General features: G+C 46.2%; 1 protein-coding gene and 1 pseudogene across 1 annotated transcript in view; one reads left to right on the plus strand and one right to left on the minus strand.

Annotated features, from left to right (window-relative positions):
• WWC3 (WWC family member 3) overlaps positions 1-16371 on the plus strand; it is a 120409-nt gene that overhangs the window by 46009 nt on the left and 58029 nt on the right. The window contains exons 3-5 of the mRNA XM_065900894.1: positions 191-394; positions 11526-11602; positions 12754-12833. Coding sequence (XP_065756966.1) covers positions 191-394; positions 11526-11602; positions 12754-12833 — 361 coding nt within the window. The remainder of the gene's footprint in view (positions 1-190; positions 395-11525; positions 11603-12753; positions 12834-16371) is intronic.
• LOC136142407 (V-type proton ATPase subunit G 1 pseudogene) lies at positions 15999-16351 on the minus strand (annotated as a pseudogene).

The following is a 16371-nucleotide window of genomic DNA, read 5'->3' on the forward strand; positions in this document are numbered from 1 at the left end:
CCTCCCAAGCGTGGATATGTAAATAGGACATGATCCGCACTCTGGGAGGTTCGTTATATAGACGCTTCCATAATGTACCTCCTGGTAGTTAATTAATTTTCTCATCGACTAGCCATATAACTGCATGATTATTGGTCAACGTAAAGATTTTACTTTGAAGTCCCTTATGTTCTTACCCTTTCAATTTCAGAGCTTACCCAGATTGAGGATCCCAGAGAACAGTGGAGGCGGGAGCAGGAACGGATGCTGAAGGAGTATTTAATTGTAGCCCAGGAGGCCCTCAACGCCAAGAAAGAAATCTACCAGATTAAGCAGCAGCGTTTCGAGCTGGCCCAGGAGGAATACCAGCAGCTGCACAAGATGTGCGAGGATGACGGCCGCTCGTACGCCAGCTGTGAGTTCACCGTCCCCCACGGTTAACACGTGTGACTTCCAGAGCTGTCTCTCTGCTAGGCTTTTTGCAGACACTGAGCTTGAGTCAGGCAAGACAGCTTCCTAAATTTTCTAATCGCAGATTGTTAGGTAGTCAGCCTTCCACACTGGAATCCGACAGTCATTCACTACCGCTCCTTCAGCAAATGTTGATCAAGTGTCCGCCTTGTGCCCAGGCACTGCAACACAGGGGGAGCCCAAGAAAAGAGAGGCCCCTGCCCTCCCGGAGCTTCCATGCGGGTGGGGAAGGGAGAAAATAAACAAGCGTGTTTCAGGTAGTGACACGAAACAGCCTCCTGGCTTCTGTTTGTCAGCGTGGAAAAGGGCTTCACCCAGAGATTTCTGCCGTTATTCCTGCTTGTCTGGGGTGGTCCCTGGGAAGGCCATACGATGGTTTTGTTGGTCCTGGATGGAAAGATTCAGGAGCCTCCACACATGTCAAGCCCCTGTCTCTTTGTAGCATACTTTCTTGGGCAAGACACTGGAGGTGGGGGAACTCAGTATAACGCGGGGAATCAGGGGAACTCTGTCTGCCCCTCGAGTGAGATGGGAGCACACTGACGTCTTCCAAAGGGGACCCCTCCGAGTTTTGGAGGCTGCCGGACATGGCCTCCTGTTTCAGGAGGACTCAGCAGATGCTCAGGAATTGAAGGAATCAGGTCCAGTCACAGAAGCCAAAGCCTCTGGTTACTGACCCAGTCAGTCACTTCCTGAGCCGGTCCCCTCCTGACAAAGTTGTCACGCGTAACCGACCACGAGCAGGTGCTTGTGGCCGTGCCCGTCCCGCGTGCCGGTGAGCCTGGGGAGAGTGTATGAACTCGGTACTGCTAGGTTTTATTGTATAAAAACCTAAGTCTGGTTGAGACATGAGGGACTTACTGTGACGTGACTGCCACGTTGCCAGGTATTTGGCTCTGGTGACACAGCTTTGAACGTTAAGGACGTGGTCAAAGCTTTATCCCGTTTTGCAGGTCAGAATGGAGTTGAGGCCAAGGGGCCAAACATCTTTTTCACTGCAGCATACAAGCTGTGAAGAAGAGAGCAGTGGGGGTGGGCTTTGCCTCCTGTAGCAGGAATTGAGATGGCTGTGTCTCCATGTGCCATGAGAGAATGCAGGCTCAGGTATGATGGTATGTTGTTTCCAGGCTGCTGCTTCATCTCTTGTTCTTCAGCTATTGATATGTACTAGGTTTTTTTCTTGTTTGTTTCTTCTTTTTTTTTTTTTTTTGCAGTGCGCGGGCCTCTCACTGTTGCGGCCTCTCCCGTTGCGGAGCATAGGCTCCGGACGCGCAGGCTCAGCGGCCATGGCTCACGGGCCTAGCCGGTCCGCGGCATGTGGGATCATCCCGGACCGGGGCACGAACCCGTGTCCCCTGCATCGGCAGGCGGACTCTCAACCACTGCGCCACCAGGGAAGCCCTTGTTTGTTTCTTTTTAACTGTCCATCAGAATGTGATGGGTCAGCTCAGTGCTAGTTTTTAGAAAAGTCTGGTCTCTTCCTAGTTTTCTTTACTTGTAATGTCTTTCTCTGATTTTGGTATCAGGATAATACTGGCCTTACAGAATGAATTGGGACGTGTTCCCTTCTCCCCAGGCTTTGGAAAGTTCGTGTGGGATTGGTATTAATGCTTTCTTAACAGTTTGATAGAATTCACCAGAAAAGCCATCTGGACCTGGAGGTCTTTGTGGGAATGTTTGTAACTACAAATTCAATACCTCTAATAGATACAGGGCTAGTCAGATTTTCCTGTTTCTTCTTGAATCAGTTTTGGTATTTGTGTGCTTCAAGGAATTCGTCTCTTTCATCTAATCCAAAAATCAGTAAGCTTCTCTGTAAAAGATCAGATAGTGTTTTAGGCTCTGTAGGTCATATGATCTTAGATGCAGCTACTCAACCCTGTTGTTAGACTGCAAAAGCAGCCAGAGATGATACCTAAATGATGTGTGTGGCTTGTTCTGATAAAAGTATAAAAACAGTAACAAGCTGGATTTGGCCCACGGGGAATCTGCTGAATGCTGATCCAAGCTGTCAAGTTTATGAAGTTTTTTGTAGAATTCCTGCATGATTCTTTCAATGTCTGGACGCTGAGCTGGTGTCCTTTCTCGTATTTGTGATATTAATAATTTGTGTCTTAATCAGCACAGCTCAATGTTTATTGATTGTGTGTAGCATTACAGCGAACTGGCTTTTGGTTTTCTTTTTTTTCCCCCCAATTTCTTGTCTGTTTTCTGTTTTATTGGTTTGTCCTCTTTATTATTTCCTTCTTTCTACTTAGTTTGGCTTTAATTTGTTCTTTTTCTACCTTCCTAAATTGGGAGCTTACACCGTTGATTTCAGACCTCTCTTTTTTCTCACATAGCCTCTAAAGGTATAAATTCTCCTCTAAGTACTACTTTAACTGCATCCCACAAATTTTGGTATTTTCATTTTCAGTCAGTTCATAATATTTTCTCATTTTCTTTGAGATTTCTCTCTTGACCCATGGGTTTTTTTAAAAGTAAGTTGTTGGCTTCCCTGATGGTGCAGTGGTTGGAGAGTCTGCCTGCCAATGCAGGGGACACGGGTTCGTGTCCCGGTCCGGGAGGATCTCACATGCCACGGAGCAGCTGGGCCCGTGAGCCATGGCTGCTGAGCCTGTGCATCCCTAGTCTGTGCTCCGCAATGGGAGAGGCCACAACAGTGAGACGCCCGCATACCGCAAAAAAAAAAAAAAAAAAAGTTAAGTTGTTGGGGGAATTCCCTGGTGGTCCAGTAGTTAGGATTCCTCGATTTCACTGCTGAGGGCCCGGGTTCAGTCTCTGGTTGGGGAACTAAGATCCTGCAAGCCGAGTGGCATGGCCGAAAAAAAAGTAAGTTGTTGGAACTTTTTAAAGGTATCATGTTGTTGATTTCTAATTTAATTCCATTGTGGTCAGAGACTAGACGTATAAGATTTCGATCTTTTTTTTTTTTTTTTGCGGTACACAGGCCTCTCACTGTTGTGGCCTCTCCCGTTGCGGAGCACAGGCTCCGGACGCGCAGGCTCAGCGGCCATGGCTCACGGGCCCAGCCGCTCCGCGGCATGTGGGATCTTCCCGGACCGGGGCACGAACCCGTGTCCCCTGCATCGGCAGGCGGACTCTCAACCAGTGCGCCACCAGGGAAGCCCAATTTCGATCTTTTGATATCTATTCAGATGACTTTCGGGGCTCGGCATATGGTCTCTTTTAAGTGATCTCATGGACTTGGTGCCTCGAGGTCACACTTGGCTGAAGCATTGGCTTATAACTGTTTCTGAAAGCATATAGTTAGCGATTCTAAACCTTTCCAAAAGTTACTTGGTAGAAGTAGATTGAACCATATACAATTGTCATTTCTGTAGTTTAAAAAGGCCCAAATATTGGCAATTTCGTATGATTCAACCTAATAGAGTATTTCTTCCCAGTAGCCTGTAGGCACCTCATCTGTTCCATGGTCAGGTTGGGTTAGGTCTCCAAAGAGGCTTTCCAGTCAGTCTTTCTAAGATGGGAGAAGCACATATCAGAAAAACCTGGCAGGAAGTTTCTTGCCAGTCATTGAAAGGACAAACTTCATCAAGAGAAGGTGTGTTTTATGTACTGGTTACTGTACTGGTGCAGCCAGGACTTCAGTTGCAGTGAGTGTGGGGACTCGGGACTGGAGCCCTTGAGGATGCAAATATAGGAGGACCTAGTTGCAGCCTATCGGGTTCTATGCCCAGCCCGAGGGGAGGAGTCACATAGCAACGTGGAGCCTAGAGGGTGAGGGCATCCAGAACTTATAGTCCTCTGGAGCTGGGACTTCCCTCAGCATCAGTTTTTGTATTTCCACGGGCTTTTCACTCCGTTGACATTTGGGCAAGTAGGGAATTGCACTCAATTTCATTCTTCCTGTGCTCCGTAGAATTTTATTAATGCCCAGTAAAAAAGAAACACTTGAGATGCTGTCTTTGAAATCATATATGAGGAAACCTTGAGTCAAGGAAGGTGATGACTCTGGGGTGTTGACTTGAGATCCTACCATGAGACTCCACTCCCCAACCCGTGAGAGGTCCCTGCGTAGACGCGATCTCTGCCTCTACTCGTGCAGGTGGCATTGGAGGCCAGCTTAGGCCATTTTCATGAAGGGCTGGAGATGCCAGTGGCTCTTGCTGGAGCCTGTCTCCTCAGGGAAAAAGACTACGAATGGAAGCTAGGAACTAATTCAAGCATTTTATCAAGTTGCTGCTATCCCTGCGGTTTTTGATCAAGCTCTTTCTTTTTTTTTTGCGGTATGCGGGCCTCTCATTGTTGGCGGCCTCTCCCGTTGTGGAGCACAGGCTCCGGACATGCAGGCTCAGCGGCCATGGCTCACGGGCCCAGCCGCTCTGCGGCACGTGGGATCTTCCCGGACCGGGGCACGAACCCGCGTCCCCTGCATCGGCAGGTGGACTCTCAACCACTGCGCCACCAGGGAAGCCCGATCAGGCTCTTTCAATTTGCCGTTTAACCTGAACTTCATTGAGGATAATTCTGTTAGATATGACTCAAATGAACTATTTCTGGCCACAGGCTAAAGTTCAAGACAATGATCCTGGTGGCTTGTGCTCTAACAGATGTCTCCTACAGAGGTCCGGGCCCACATCAGGAGCTGCTGGTGGCAGGATCCATGGCACACCTGGGCTCCAGTTGGCCACCTGGGTCTGGCACAACCCAGGTCGCTCACATTGTTAGTCATCTAAAGCAGGGCTCCTTGCTCGGGTACTGGGAACAACAGAGGGAGATTGGGACTTATTTCCCATTACTTCCTTCATTGACAGTGACTCCAAGTGAAAGGAAGCAACATGTAACGGGCTAGTGTTTTCCTGCATTGTTGTGATTGCAACACCGTGAAGCACTGTGACACGGTCATGTTATTTTCGGTGTGCACACAGAGACACACAGAGACAATATTGGGTAGGCTAAGTTACTTCTTGAAGGTTACATCCCTAGTAAACGGTAGACCTTGGATTTGAACCCAGATCTTTTTGTGTAGCTAGCCTTCAGTGCTGTGTAGTATTTCCGAGACATGGAAGAGTCAGCTCAGAAGAACTGATCGTGGCTTTGGAACAGGCTGCCCTCCCATCGTTCAAGTTACCTGGAAATAAGGACCCATTATAAATTGACAAGTCCGGCAATTTCACAACACTTGAAGGGGCACGTGGAAGGCAGAACGCCTTCTGCTTCTTGATTTTCTTGTGGCCCACTAAACTAGTCATTTAGTTTTCAACAGATATTTCCTTAGCGCCTGGTGTTGGGGACACGATTTATCCTGAACGGCTGATTGTAGGGGAAAATGAGGCAATAATTGTAAACAGAGGAATTCACTAGAAAGTCATTTCCGGTATTGGAGCAGAAGGGCATGGGGGAGGGCAAGGGGAGGGGAAGTGCTCTGTTCCACACCTTTCACAGATTTTCCCCTGAGTTATGGAAGTCATCAGAATAAAACTCTGTTCATTGGAGAGGAAAGATTTTGTGTCAGTGTTGGGCCATCTGGTGCCTGAGAATATCCAAGCCTTAACTTTTTTGTCTCTGACCAAAACAAAGTCATGCTTTGCTGGATTTGAGCACACATCCCCGTGAGACTAAGACCCCAACTCTGCTTTAGTTCTGTTCGCTCATGAGCTAGCTGCCTTGGGCCCAGTCCTGTCCAATGCTCTGTAGAACCCTGGCATGGAACTCTTCACTACAAAGGACTCAGTCTCTAAGACGCACCCAGTACTTTCTCTGCAGCTCCATTTTGTAGAGTTTTCTCCTACTTTCTTCGCTGCAATATTTTCTTCTGTTTGCCTTCTTTTTAAACACTGAATACATTCGTTATTTCAGAAACTTTTTTTTCATTGTTCCTGAGAAACTCTGGCCTCTGGATGCGTTCAGATGAAGTATATGACCAGTTGCAGGACCTTTCAGAAGGAATTCTTGCTTGGGGTAAATTATAGTCTGAATCACAGGTCAGCGAATTTTGGCCCGCAGGCTGAATCCTGTCCACTCTGGGTGTTTTGTAAATAAACTTTTATTGGGACCTAGCAAGGTCCATTCACTTACCCATTGTCTGTAGCAGCTACAGTTGCAGAGTTGAGGAACTGAGACAGAGAGTGTATGGCCCACAAAGCCAGAAATATTTACTATTTGGTCCTTTGCAGAAGAATCTGCACCAGTGGTTCTCAACCCTGGCTGCACTGGAGGAATCTCCCGAAGGGCTTTTAAAAACTCTTCTGTCTGGGCCCCAGTGCCACCCCTAGAGATTTGGGTTTAATTGGCCTTGGCTGGGGCCAGACACTTTTTTTTTAAAGCTCCCCAGGGGATTCCCAGAGTTGAGATCTACTGATTGTGATCCTTTCTTCCAGCAGCAAGAGTATGGCTTTGTTTGTTACCCTGGCTCCTGGGAGCTCCCAGAAGCCTACAGCCAAAGTCTCTTCGGGTGCCTGGGAAAGAGTCAGCCTTATCTCCGGTGAGAAAGCGCTGACCCGCCCTGCATTCCTGGCTCAGGGGGCTGGCTCGGGCGGTGGGGAAGCTTGACCTTATCAGTCCTCTGTCCGGCCCGCATTCTTTCTGAGGCTCCAGGCCCATCCCACAAAGACTGTCTTCCCTTGTTTCCCTGGTGAAGGTTTCTCATCTCCTGCCTAGCTGAGGATAAGGGCCACAGTCCATCCATTCAGCCCTTCGTTTTCCTGCACGCAGGCATGTTGGAGCAGGCAGGAAAAAAATGGCTCACGCAGCATCTTCCCAGGTATTAGTTGGCAGGACTCAATCTCGAAGGTTGTCGCAGAGCACACATGTTTACCAGATCTCCTCGTCTGCCCTAGAGAGGGACTTCTTGGTTTGGATTTGGTGGGCTCTTGTGTTACTTCTGTAGGTTACCTCTCAGTGGGCTAGTTTGATTTTTTTGTTCCTTTGCTTCTGGTACCTTTAAAAAAGAGGTCATGCCCTCTTTAGTTGGCCTCGGTTGTTTACGGGCATGCCTTGGTCGGCTCTGGTAATTAGTACCTGTCAGCACGGAAACTGTCCAGGCTTGCCGTCCTCTGTGCCGGAGTCCTCCTGGGCTCCCTCCAGCAGCTCGCTGCAGCGCCGATACCTGGAAGGCGTACACCTGGTCTTAAGGAGCCGTCAGCCTGCCCAGAGGAGGTCTTTGGAGCAGGACTACCCTCTTTTAAAGCATGTCATCCGCCTGGGGCGATCTTGGGTTCTCACGGTCCAGAGGAGCCCTGTGTGTAAGAGGAGATGGACACAGAGGCAGACATGGACACATTTCCCCCTTTTAATAACCCATAAAATCGAAATCCAAAGTAATTACTGGGGTCTGCAGCATTTTGAGTGCTAAATAACACAGATTGAGTTCTCCTGTTGCGCACCGGGGAGCCGGAGGGCCATTTCTTTTTAATTTGGAAAAGCTAATGTGAGCCACAGGAGCCCAAGTTCTAGACAGAAGTCCCTCTTTGACTGATGGCAGAATGTAGGTCAAGTCACTACACACTCAGCCTTCATTTCTAAAGTGGGGAAACGTAATCGCCATCCCTCACAAAGATTTTATGAGGATAGATGAAATAAATGTGACAGCTACCCTATAATAGCAAGGTATAGTAATTTACATTGGTGAGGTCCAGTTCAGCTATAACCTTCCTATTATATCATCCAAAGCAATGCTGTATGCCTGAGCGGCCTCCTTAAGCTGTTTAATAGCTCTGCCCACTCAAACTCTTCAAGTGAGAAGAAAGCTTCAGAGGTGAAAGTCTCATATTTATCCTAAACCTTGAGATTGGAGACGTGTCTTAACAGAGGAAGATGTTTCTTTTTCTAAGTATTGTGGTGTATGTGCCATTAAAAATGAGGTCCAGGGCTTCCCTGGTGGCGCAGTGGTTGAGAGTCCGCCTGCCGATGCAGGGGACACGGGTTTGTGCCCCGGTCCGGGAGGATCCCACATGCCGCGGAGCTGCTGGGCCCGTGAGCCATGGCCGCTGAGCCTGCGCGTCCAGAGCCTATGCTCCGCAACGGGAGAGGCCACAACAGTGAGAGGCCCGCGTACCGCAAAAAAATAAAAAAATGAAAAATGCGGTCCAGAGTCTTGAGCTTTTTCCTTGGACTCCACAAATGGGTTCCATTAGACTTACTGGCAGACATCAGGAACTGAGAATCTATCTTTATAAACTGAATTATATCATTAAAAGATCTGCCAGTGTTTATCACTCTCCTTAGCATGTGAAGATAAAACATACTCACTGTCTTAGGTACTTGAGTTGCCTTTTACCTCATTCCAGTCCTGGAATTTTATAGCTCTAGAGACCATGGCAAAGGTAACATGAGTGGTATCAATACGTAAAACCTTTTACCATTTAGGATGTTTTCAGCTGTAAGTAGCAGAAAAGACTAACTCCCCTCGGCCTGGACAATAAGGCTGTCATTGTCACTTAGCAGCATCCTCCAGGGGGTGGTGGGCCTCCCCATCGGTGGACTGGGCAGCTCAGCGATGTCGTGGTTTATCAGGACCCCCCTCCAGGACTGGTCCAGGCTGAGTGTCCTGGGGGAGAGGCGGATGCCTAAGTGCCTCAGGGCTCTGTTAGTTATGCAGGAGAACTGGGGGCAGGTTGCCATGTATCTGTCCATCTGTACCCACTACACCTCCAGCGTGCGCTTCAAGGCTCTTTGCTAATTTTCCCTATGAAACTGCACAGACAGAAAGAGTTTTGGCAACGATTTCAGATCACTGTTACTGATGTTTAACATTGCGGTTAACTTCCCTGGACTTTGGTGGTGGGGTTACTTTCTACCCGGAATGGGAAAGATCCCAGGTGGTAACTGTTGGCATTGTCTTCCTCAGCTGCAAGGTGACAAGTGGCCCCACGTGGAAGGAGTCAGCAAGCCGTGGGTTTATTTGCATGTTGTCTGGGCCCCAGTGGAAGCCCCTTAAGCTCAGGCTCGGGAACCTTAAGTCCCAGGAGTTTAATGTGGAGATTTTATAGAAATAACTTCTGCCTCTTAAGGGCATTGTCTGAGGTGTTGCTTTCATTACTGGTCTTAAATGAGACCAAAGAGTCAGGCAAGATGGAGGTTCTAGGATTTGGAAATAAACATTCTTCGTCTTAGAAAGAATTCTATTTAAGAAACATTTTACTCTGTGTTTTTGAGAGATTAGAATTCTAAATATAAGAACATTTGAGATAAATTTGGCAGACAGCTCCTCCAGATATTTATTTCCAGTAGATTCTAGTAATTTGAAATTCTGACTGGGGCTTAGAATAGTAGATTTTCCATAGAACTGTATTTTTTAAAAAACAGGAGATATCTGAACAGCTCAAATTAAGTTGGGATGTGGTTCTATTTGCTGATGTGGTTCTATTTGAGGATATTAAATACTCTTGCTGTTTAAACCACTTGATGGCTTTCTAAAATAAATTTATTTATTTATTTTTGGCTGCGTTGAGTCTTCGTTGCTGTGCGCGGGCTTTCTCTAGTTGCGGCGAGCAGGGACTACTCTTCATTGCGGTGCGCGGGCTTCTCATTGCGGTAGCTTCTCTTGCTGCGGAGCACGGGCTCTAGGCACGCGGGCTTCAGTAGTTGTGGTGAAAGGGCTTAGTTGCTCCGAAGCATGTGGGGTTCTCCCGGACCAGGGCTCGCACTCGTGTCCCCTGACTTGGCAGGCGGATTCTTAACCACTGCGCCACCAGGGAAGCCCCACTTGATGGCTTTGAGTCAGCTTCTCCAATATGAAATCAGGAGATGATTAGAAACTGGTTTCTAGATGTTGACATGTAAGTTACCTGAATGACAGCCTTTGGTACCCAGATCAAAGGAGTAAAAGCATGGATGCTGGCCCTGCTGATGGGTCTTCTGAGCAGGTGAAACTAATGAAAATGACCCGGAGGCAGATTACACCAGTGTGGGGTGACTCTCAGATGAAGAAGGAGGAGCCTCCACAACTCAGGAAGGGACAGGAACCAAGTCACTGCAGCTCCAAGGCCTAAGAGAAAGGAGACAGAAGCATCAAGAAAAAGAGATGCAGAGAGGTGGATGGGGTGATAGAAATTAGAAATGGCGGAAATGGGAAGGAAATCCAAAAAAACGTGGATATATGTATATGTATAGCTGATTCATTTTGCTGTACAGTAGAAACTAACACAACATTGTAAAGCAACTATACTCCAATAAAAATTAATTTAAAAAAAGAAAGAAAAAGAAAGAAAAAAAGAGAAAGAAACAGCAGCAAGCTGCTTCAGTTGCTGAGACAGCGGAGAGGGCGTGGCTGACTGTGTTTTAGCACACAGCTGGATGGCTGAGCGCGCCTCATTCACCCCCAGGTATTAGCCGTCTAATCACGATGCCGTGTCTGTTAAAAGGCTTTAAATCACGTGTGCTGCACCGCTGAAGAAAGCATTTATCTATGCAATGTGATTTAGCTAAACATCCCTCAAAAACAAGCTGCTTAGAATAACAGCGTGGGTGCTTTGCTTCAGCTTTCGGGGAACCAAAAACGTGGAAGAATAGCTTTTCCTCAAGCCTGTCAGATACTGATACGTGACTAGAAAGTTGTCTTTTTCATTTTACAAATCTTTGGGGTTTTTTTTCTTTCTTATGTCAAAAATCGTTCATGTGGAGACTATAGATATGAAGAGAGTGAATATAAAATCTTTTGCAATGAAACCATTGAGAACAGCAGTCAAATTTTGGGTTCTTTTCTTCCAGTGACTTCCATGGGTGCATGCATTTTAAAAGGAAGTAAAAATGGGTTCATACTGTATGTACTGTTTACATAGTTAGAATAGTTTTCTATACCATAACTGTACCCCTCCCCCTGTGTATATATGGTTTTTAACCGTAGTAGTTTTGCAGTTGAAGTAAACAGAGTTTTGATTTACCTATAGCCATATATTTTATTATGTGGAATCACATAGAAGGGCCTCATGCAAAAATCAAACATCAGGATTCAAGGTTGTAAAATGTTAATTCTTCAGGAGCCAGCGCCAACTTGGAAGTCTGAGACTGAGAATTAACTACTTAATATGGTGAATCAGAAGTTCCTATCTGTGTGTATTTATTTACTTTAAAGGATCCATTATAAAATAAAATATTTTCCTTCTGTTTAGCCTTCTTTGGATATTCAACAAATACAAAGTACGACCCATACCAAATTAAAGCAGAAATAGCAAGTCGTCGGGATAGGGTGAGTAAAACGAATATTTTCACAACTAGAAGCCCCGTATGTCTTTTTATGTAACATCACTTATCATGGTTCATTTTATGGTGGCCAGTGTGTATAACACCCATATTTTAGTAAGATTTTCCATTTCATGAACTATTACCACATTTGGTTTTACTTTCCACTTTTTTTTTTCCGATGGGAAGGGAAAAGTTTCATTTTAAAGCCTCAGCCCATCTAACAAAAAATCACCTGTGTCCCTCAGTGTGTTTCATGGGGCTAGATTCACCCCCTGTTTGGAAAGATTTGGTGACATTGGGGCCCGACCTCAGAGGGCTGCTTCCCTGTATTAGTGGGCTGCCAGGCCTGTCCCTCAGTAGCGTTAGCAGCTGCTGTTCTTCCCTGGTGGCTGTATTCCCAGAGAAATCTTGCCTATGATGGCGTTTGACCAGAAGGTACCGGTGCTCCCTGCCAGTGGTGCCGGGTTCTTTGTGTGCCACCGTGTTCCATCCCTTCAACCCCTTGTCTTGGGTGTCTGGAAGCGGGGACGGGAGATATCTTAGAGGCCAAGCCTCCTGTCCTGGTGTCTCAGTCCGTAAACCAGAGTGTCTCTTTTAGTGCCGTGGTTCTCACATTCTAGTACACCAACGAAAAACACCTGGGGCATCAGTTCAAAGTGTGAGCTCCAGACACCCCCCGCCTTGCCCCCACCGAGTTTTAACAAGGCCTGGAGTGGGTCCTATCATCTCTTTAAATAAGCACTGCAGGCGACTGACTTCCAGGTAGTGGGAAGCCATGCTTTGAGCAACAGGGTTTCCTAGGTGGGATCTGTGGGTAGTAAGCAGAAGAGAGGATGAAAAAAGTATGACAAAGTTTGCTCGTTGCAATGTGTAAATCAGTACCTTGAAAAAGAAAATCATTGCTGGTTCCAGGGCTCCACGTGGTAGAAAGCTGTTCGTGACCCGGGCCTTTTGTGTCTAAGCGAGCCGGCCCCTCTGCCAGGGCTGTTGGATATGCCAGGGCTGTTTGATATGCCAGGGTTAGAAGGTCATGGAGAGAATGGGTGACCCTGTGAATTGCAAGGTAGTCAGAAACTTAGATGACAATGCTAACAACTGTAGAAATCATTTTTCACAGCTTCTTTTTGTGGAAAAAAAAATGTAATTTGTCTTTAGCTTTCCAGATTAAAACGAGAGCTGACCCAGATGAAGCAAGAACTGCAGTACAAAGAAAAGGGGGTGGAGACCCTGCAAGAGTGAGTGGCCTGCAGTGACAGAGGGAGAGTTTCCCTGCGATTTCCTGTTTGGTGCCAGGACATGTGTCCTAAAGCTTCATGGGTGTTCACTTTTATGCTTTTATTTATGCTTATTATTTGCCAATCCTACGGATCAGATCTCTCTTTTCCCTGAAGATAGTTCGTTCTTGTTTCCTTGGGAAATAAGACCTTTATTTTATATTTACGCACATTCTTGATAGCTGTGCTGTCTGAAACACACATGGCTATTTACATTTGAATTCCTGTTTTGTTAGTTTTAATCTCTTAAATTTTTTAATTCTAAAGTTGAAATTAATTGAAGTTAAATAAAATTAAAATTTTAGATCCCAACCGTAGTAGCCACATCTGAAATGCTCAGTCACATGTGACTAGTGCAGGTTTTCTCCACCTCAGTGCTCGTGACATTTTGGACCAGATAACTGTTTGTGGTGGAGCTGTCCTGTGCACCAGAGGATGTTTAGCAGCACCCCTGGCCTTGACCCCCTAGATGCCAGTAGCACCCTCTTACCCAGTTGTGACAGCCAAAAATGTCTCCAGATATTGCCAAGTGTTTCCCGGAGGGCATGTTTGTCCCAAGTTGAGGACCACTGGGCTAGTGGCCACTGCATTGGGCAGCACAGATAACATTTCCATCCTCACAGTACTTTCAGTTGGGCAGCCTGATCTATAGGTGTTCCTCCTATAAAATTGACATCTTTACAATTAGAACTTTATCCCTACTAAGAGTTTGGGGATGAAGTTCTTACCATTTGTGAGTTATATGAAGTGAGCAAATTCAATGAACAGGAGTTATTTTATAAATGGTGATATTGGTGGTCTGAAAGAATTAATTTTCCTAAGAAAGGGCATTGTATGCTTGTTGGTCCAAAGTATATTCCCTTTTGATTCAGAGCCTGGTTTCACTTGCTGAACTTGGGCTTGTGCTTCATACCTTCTGTGTTGACTCTTCTCATGTGTCAATGGGGACTGTCGTAGCTCGGTTGCTCTGACAAAATACTGTAGACTGAATGACTTAAAGAGCAGACATTTACTTCTCACAGTTCTGGAGGCTGGAAGTCTAAGGTCACGGCGCTGGCAAATTCATTGTCAGATGACTGCCTTTTTGCTGTGTCTTGACATGGTGCTGTTTTTGGGTGGGGGGCTCTGGTCTCTGGTGTCTCTTCTGTTTCTTTAAGGACACTAATCCCTTCATGGGGCCCCACCCTCATGACCTCATCTAAATCTAATCACCCCCAAAGGCCCCATTTCCAAATACCATCCTCTTGGGGGTTAGGGCTAACCATATGAAGTTTGGGGGGCATGAACATTCAGTCCATAGCAGTGATCATTGGGCTAAATTGTCCAAGTGCAGCACCAGTGCCTGCTACATAGTCAGCCTTCAGTAAATGGCAGGAATCCACGTGGCTACCATTTCTTGGTAAATGTGGGCAGCGTGCCACTCTCTTGCATCCTGTGTGCAGACACAATGACAGTGTGTCAAATGTGGTTGCAGTATTACTCTTTATAGGGAGGTTACACAGAATGTGTTTGACAAAGATAATGATCCCACCTCACATAAAGGGTAATTAACGGGCGCGTCAAACCCTGTTGTTTAACATGAGGTTGACATTCACTTTGTTAATCACCCAGGATTAGTTTGGTTGATGATTCGTCTGTCCGCTTTTTATTAAGGACATATTGTAGACACCAGGGGAGACACGATAGAAAGGTGAGCTGGGTCTTGCCTGGAGGGGCTTGGCTTTTCTGGCCCTGAGACACTGCCATGCCCCCTGCAGGTCCCCCATGTGGCAGGGTTTGGTAAGCTGTCCACGTGCTTAGCATGAGCTGCAGGCTTTTAACCTTACAGTCAGCTTTTTGCTTTCTCTACCACTACCTGTAGCGGTGTGTGTGTGTGCACGTTCTCTGGTGATTTGGATCTACAATGGGAGTTCCTTTAATTATCCCTAGTCAGTACAGCTTTTTCTTTCTTTTTTTTTTTTTTTGCATGCCAGAGTCTTTACTTTTAAATGATTTTCAGTACACCACGTAGTAACATGTAGCAAGTTCTTGAATTCCATCATCTAGTAATTTTTTAAATTTATTTTTTATTGAAATTGATTTACAGTGTTGTGTTAATGACTGCTTTGCAGCAAACTTGGCTCAGTTATACACGCTCACATTCTTTTTCATATTATTTTCCATTATGGTTTATCACAGGATATTGAATAGAGTTCCCTGTGCTATATGGTAGGACTATCATCTAGTAATTTTGATTAAGGGAAACTAAAAGCAGCCCAAACAATGATACTAGTACCCATTATTCTAACTCTTAGCCGGAAAGGACTATCTTAAGGCTGGCTGCTGCATCACATAGGTTACAAATAACTATTTACTACTTTTTCATAGATAAAGCCCCTGACCTTCAAGAAAGATTTAGGGGAAAAAAATTCATCTCTTTCTTTCTTAAGAAAATTTTTTTTTAACTACATCTAAGAAAGAAAAAGTCAGTATTGATATATATGCTGCTTGAGCAAAAAGGCATAGGAAAAAAGTGTATACCCATTAAATTTCCAAGAAATATGAGGTAAAAAGATAAAATCTTGGGACTTCCCTGGTGGCACACTGGTTAAGAATCCACCTGCCAGTGCAGGGGACACGAGTTCGAACCCTGGTCTGGGAAGATCCCACACGCCGCGGAGCAACTAAACCCGCGTGCCACAGCTACTGAGCCTGCGCTCTAGAGCCCGTGAGCCACAACTACTGAAGCCCGTGCGCCGCAACTACTGAAGCCTGCGTGCCTAGAGCCTGTGCTCCGCAGCAAGAGAAGCCACCGCAATGAGAAGCCTGCGCACTGCAATGAAGAGTAGGCCCCGCTCACGACAACTAGAGAAAGCCCGCGCACAGCAACGAAGACTGAACACAGCCAAAAATAAAGACATAAATAAATAAATATTAAAAAGATAAAAATCTTTGGATAAGCCCTAAGTTTGTACAAAGAAGCTAGATTTGCTGTTCTGCAGAAAGTGAAGGGACCTACTATATAACATACAGAAATAATTTAATGACTTTTCGCAAGACTATGACTCAAGCCTTGCTAAAGCTTCATATTCCATGAAGGGATCGAAAATGCCAATCCATGCAACAACAGGTGGTTTTTTTCTTCCTTTATCTGTTTTTGTGGTAGTTTTTGTGGATTTCTGGCTGGATGTCACAGTCAAAGGCCAAGAGGTTATCCAGGAGTTCATCCCTGTTCTGCCGGAAGTAGGTCTGGAGGATGGTCATCTTCTCCTGGGGGTCCTCCACTTCAGTGCTGCAACTGCCATGGGATCCCAGAACCGCGGCCTCCTTGGCCTTGAACTCCTTCTCCCTCTGCAGGCGGTACTGTTCAATTCCAGCCTGGGCTGCTGCTTTGGCCTGCTTCAGCCTCCAGTTCTTTTCTTGTGGTCCTCGTCCACCTCCTTGGCGGCCCGCTTCTCGGCCTGGAGCAGCTGCTGGATGCCCTGCGACCGACTGGCCATGGTGGCGGCAATTCCAAGGC

The sequence above is a fragment of the Phocoena phocoena genome, chromosome X (genome assembly GCF_963924675.1).
Source record: "Phocoena phocoena chromosome X, mPhoPho1.1, whole genome shotgun sequence".
Lineage (NCBI taxonomy): Eukaryota > Metazoa > Chordata > Mammalia > Artiodactyla > Phocoenidae > Phocoena > Phocoena phocoena.